General features: G+C 55.4%; 1 protein-coding gene across 1 annotated transcript; it reads right to left on the reverse strand.

Annotated features, from left to right (window-relative positions):
- Window positions 1-1,347: 1,347 nt before the first annotated feature.
- Window positions 1,348-4,393, reverse strand: LOC120512714 (zinc finger CCCH domain-containing protein 4-like; the record flags this gene model as incomplete). Its single annotated transcript, XM_039731339.1, has 3 exons — window positions 1,348-1,385; window positions 3,091-3,303; window positions 4,300-4,393. Coding segments are annotated over 3 exons (345 nt in total), but the record flags the coding sequence as incomplete, so codon positions are not given.
- Between the last annotated feature and the right edge of the window lie 306 nt (window positions 4,394-4,699).

Here is a 4,699-nt window from a genome sequence, read left to right on the forward strand (position 1 = left end):
CAGCTGTACCCAGCTGTACCCAGGTATACTCAGGTGTGTCCCAGCTGTACCCAGGTGCCCCAGGTGTGTGCCCAGGTGTGCCCAGGTGTGCCCTCACCTTGTCGAGCAGCTGGCGGGTCTCGTCGCAGAGCGGCGCGTGCGAGAACATGCAGTCGTCGCCGTTGATGCAGAGCCCGGTGGTGTGGAACAGCTTGCACGGGAAATCCCGTGGGGAGGCGTCAAGGAACCTTCCGGAAGGAATGCCAACGCCGCCCCGGGCCTGGGCTCCGCCTGGGCTCGGCTTAAGGCAGTTCTAAGGTGATTCTAGGCCAATTTTAGGCCAATTTAAGGTGATTTTAGGCCACTTTAAGGTGATTTTAGGCCAATTTAAGGTGATTTTAGGCCAATTTAAGGTGATTTTAGGCCAATTTAAGGTGATTTTAGGCCAATTTAAGGTGATTTTAGGCCAATTTAAGGTGATTTTAGGCCAATTTAAGGTGATTTTAGGCCAATTTCAGGCCAACTTAACGTGATTTTAGGCCACTTTAAGGCCAATTTAAGGTGATTTTAAGCCAATTTAAGGTGATTTTAAGCCAATTTTAGGCCAATTTAAGGTGATTTTAGGCCAATTTAAGGTGATTTTAAGCCAATTTTAGGCCAATTTAAGGTGATTTTAGGCCAATTTAAGGTGATTTTAGGCCACTTTTAAGGCCCACTTTAACCTGGTTTTAGGCTCGTTTAAGGCCGGTCCTGGCTCAGTTCTAAGCCCAGTTTAAAGCTGATCCAGTTTTAAGCCCAAGGGAAAATGGGGAAAATAATGGGGGAAAAATGGGGTGAAAAAGGGAGAAAATGAAATAAAAACGGGAATGAAAGGGGGAAATTTGGAATAAAGGGGGGAAAATCCGTGGGGGAGGGGCTACAGGTGGGTCTTGTCTGAGTGCCAGCTGTGCCCAGGTGTGTTCCCATGGCCCCCAGCAGTGCCCAGGTGTGCCCAGGTGCGCTCACCTGACGCCCAGCCGCTCGGCCAGCTGCCCCGTGGGCCCCCAGGTGTGTTCCCATGACCCCCAGGTGTGTTTCTCAGCCCCCCAGGTACCCCCAGGTGTGCCCAGGTGCCCCCAGGTGTGCCCAGGTGTGCCCAGGTGCCCCAGGTGCCCCAGGTGCGCTCACCTGACGCCCAGCCTCTCTGCCAGCTGCCCCGTGGGCCCCCAGGTGTGTCCCCCTGCCTCCCAGGTGTGCCCAGGTGCCCCAGGTGTATTTCTCAGCCCCCCAGGTGTGCCCAGGTGCCCCCAGGTGTGCCCTCACCTGACGCCCAGCCGCTCGGCCAGCTATGGACTGGAGTGAACTGGGTTAAACTGGGATAAACTGGGGTCAGGGGCTGCGCCCGCCTCGGCGTCCTCGGCCAGCATCTGGGGAGGGAGGGGTTAAATGGGTTAAACTGGGCAAACTGGGATGGACTGGGTTAAACTGGGATGGACTGGGAGGGAGGTGTCCTTGGCCAGCACCTGGAGAGGGAAGGGTTAAAGTGGTTAAACTGGGAGGATCCAGCTGTGCCCAGGTGTGCCCAGCTGTGCCCAGGTGTGTGCCCAGGTGTGTGCCAGGTGTCCCCAGGTGTGCCCAGGTGTTTTAAGCTGATCCAGCTTTAAGCCCGTTTTACCCTGAACCAGTTCTAAGCCCAGTTTTAACCCGATCCAGTTCTAAGCCAGTTTTAAGCTGATCCAGTTCTAAGCCCGTTTTAAGCCCATTCAGTTTTAAGCCTGTTTTAAGCAATTCCTAGGGCAGTTCTAAATCGATCTTATGTCCATTTGAGGTCAGTTCCGAGCACTTTCAAGGCCGAGTTTAGACTGGTTTAAGGGCCGTTTCAGGCCAGGTTAGGGCTGACTTTAGGGCAGTTTGGCCCAGGTTTAGGCCGGGTTTAGCCCTGGTTTAAGGCAGGATATCGTGCATGTAGGGCAGCTGTCGGGGGCAGTTTCAGGGCAGGTTTGGGGCAGGCTCAGCTCAGGTTTAACCCAGGTTTAACCCGGGTTTAGGCCGGGTTTAACCCCGGTTTAAGCCCGGTTTAGGCAGGATATCGTGCATGTAGGGGCAGCTGTCGGGGGCAGGTTCAGGGCAGGTTTGGGGCAGGCTCAGGCTGGGTCCAGCCCAGGCTCAGCCCAGGTTTAGCCCAGGTTCAGCCCAGGTTCAGCCCAGGTTTAACCCAGGTTTAACCCGGGTTTAGGCCGGGTTTAACCCCGGTTTAAGCCCGGTTTAGGCAGGATATCGTGCATGTAGTGGGGAGAAATGGGGGAAAATGGGGGAAAGTGGGAAAAAAATGGGGGGAAATGGGGAAACGGGAAATATGGGGAAAAATGGGGAAAAAAGGGGAAAAATGGGGGGAAATGGGGGAAAAATGAGGAAAATAAGGGAGAAATGGGGAAAAATGGGGAAAAATGGGGGGAAAATGGCGGGAAATGGGGGAAAATGGGGAAAACAGGAAGAAAAATGGGGAAAACAGAAAATAAATGGGTGAAAATGGAAATTTTGGGGGGAAATGGGGAAAAAATGGGGAAAATGGGGAAAACGGGAAAATAAACGGGGGGAAATGGGAATTTGGGGGGGGAAAAAGGGGAAAATGGGGAAAGAAATGGGGAACATGGGGAAAAATGGAGAAAAAATGGGAAAAGAAACAGGTGAAACAAGGGATTTTGGGGAGAAAATGGGGGAAAATGGGAAAATAAATGGGGAAAATGGGAATGTGGGGGGAAAAGGGGAAGAAATAGGGAAAAAATGGGGATTTTGGGTGGAAAGGGGGAAAAAAGGGAAGAAATGGGAAACAATGGGAAGAAAATGGGGAAAAATGGCAAGAAAATGGGGGAAAACGGGAAAAAATTAAAAATTGAGGCAGTTTAGAAGATGCTGAGGCAAAAATCCTGGAAATTTGGGGGAAAATTTTGGGAATTTGGGGTGCTCACCCCCATGTCCTCAAAGGTTTTTGTGTTTTTTTGGTTTCTGGGCAGGATTTTTGGGATTTTTTGGGAATTTTTGGGCTCTCACCCCCATGTCCTTGGAGGTTTTTGGGTTTTTTGGGTTTCTGGGCAGGATTTTTGGGGATTTTTGGGAATTTCAGGCACTCACCCCCATGTCCTTGCAGGTTTTTGGGTTTTTTACGTTTCTGGGCAGGATTTTTGGGATTTTTAGGGAATTCTGAGCACTCACTCACCCCCATGTCCTCGTCGTAGAAGTCGTCGTCGTCGTTGATGCCGCCCTTGCCCATCCCGCTGCGGCCGCGCCCGCGGCCTCGGCCCGGCCCCTTGCCCCGGCCCCGGGCACCGCGGCCCCGGCCCCGCCCTGGGAACGGGATCGGGATTGGGAATTTGGGATTGGGAATTCCCAGACCCGGCCTCGGCCCGGCCCCTTGCCCCGGCCCCGGGCACCGCGGCCCCGGCCCCGCCCTGGGAACGGGATTTGGGATTGGGAATTTGGGATTGGGAATCAGGAATTTGGGATTGGGAATTTGGGCCGGGATTTAGGCCAGGATCAGGCAAATCCCCCTCTCACCGCGACTGCACTCCAGGGCTGTGATGAGGGTTTGGGCTGGGATTTGGGTTGGGATTTGGGGCAGGTTTAGGCCGGGGTTTAGGCCAGGTTTAAGCTGGGATTTAGGCCGGGTTTAGGCCAGATTTAGGCCAGGTTTAGCCCAGGTTTAGGCCAGGTTTAGGCTGGATTTAGGCCGGGTTTAGGCCAGGTTTAGCCCAGGTTTAGACCAGCTTTAGGCTGGATTTAGGCCGGGTTTAGGCCAGGTTTAGCCCAGGTTTGGGTTGGGATTTGGGCCAGGTTTAGGCCGGGTCTAGGCAGTCCCCGCTCACCGCGGCCGTGCTCCAGGGCTGGGATTTGGGCTGGGATTTGGGGCAGGTTTAGGCCGGGTTTGGGCCGGGTTTGGGCCGGGTTTAGGCCAGGTTTAGCCCAGGTTTGGGTTGGGATTTGGGCCAGGTTTAGGCCGGGTCTAGGCAGTCCCCGCTCACCGCGGCCGTGCTCCAGGGCTGGGATTTGGGCTGGGATTTGGGGCAGGTTTAGGCCGGGTTTGGGCCGGGTTTGGGCCGGGTTTAGGCCAGGTTTAGCCCAGGTTTGGGTTGGGATTTGGGCCAGGTTTAGGCCGGGTCTAGGCAGTCCCCGCTCACCGCGGCCGTGCTCCAGGGCTGGGATTTGGGCTGGGATTTGGGGCAGGTTTAGGCCGGGTTTGGGCCGGGTTTGGGCCGGGTTTAGGCCGGGTTTGGGCCGGGTTTGGGCCGGGTTTAGGCCAGGTTTAGCCCAGGTTTAGGCCAGGTCTGGGCAGTCCCCGCTCACCGCGGCCGCGCTCCTTGCTGCGCCGGTACTGCGACAGCTCCTTGGCGTAATCGTCGAAGTCGTCGTCGCCCAGCGGCTCCTCGGGGTCGCAGTACTGGGAAAATGGGAATTCCGTGGGAATTTTGTGGGAATTCCGTGGGAATTCCGTGGGAATGGGGTGGGGTCAGACCCCGGGATGGGGCTGGAATTCCCTCAGGAATCTCGGGATGGGGTGGGAGTTATGGGATGGGAAGGCCAGGGTTGGGTCAGAATTCCCCCCAGGAATTCCTGACTCCCAGGACAGGCTCAGCATTCCCAGGGAACCCCTGGGACCCTCAGGATGGGCTCAGAATTCCCAGGGAACACCCGGAATTCCTGGAATTCCCAACCCCCAGGACAGGCTCAGCATTCCCAGGGAAAC

This window comes from Passer montanus, unplaced genomic scaffold, assembly GCF_014805655.1.
Source record: "Passer montanus isolate IOZ18808 unplaced genomic scaffold, ASM1480565v1 scaffold760, whole genome shotgun sequence".
In the NCBI taxonomy this organism is placed as follows: Eukaryota; Metazoa; Chordata; class Aves; order Passeriformes; family Passeridae; genus Passer; species Passer montanus.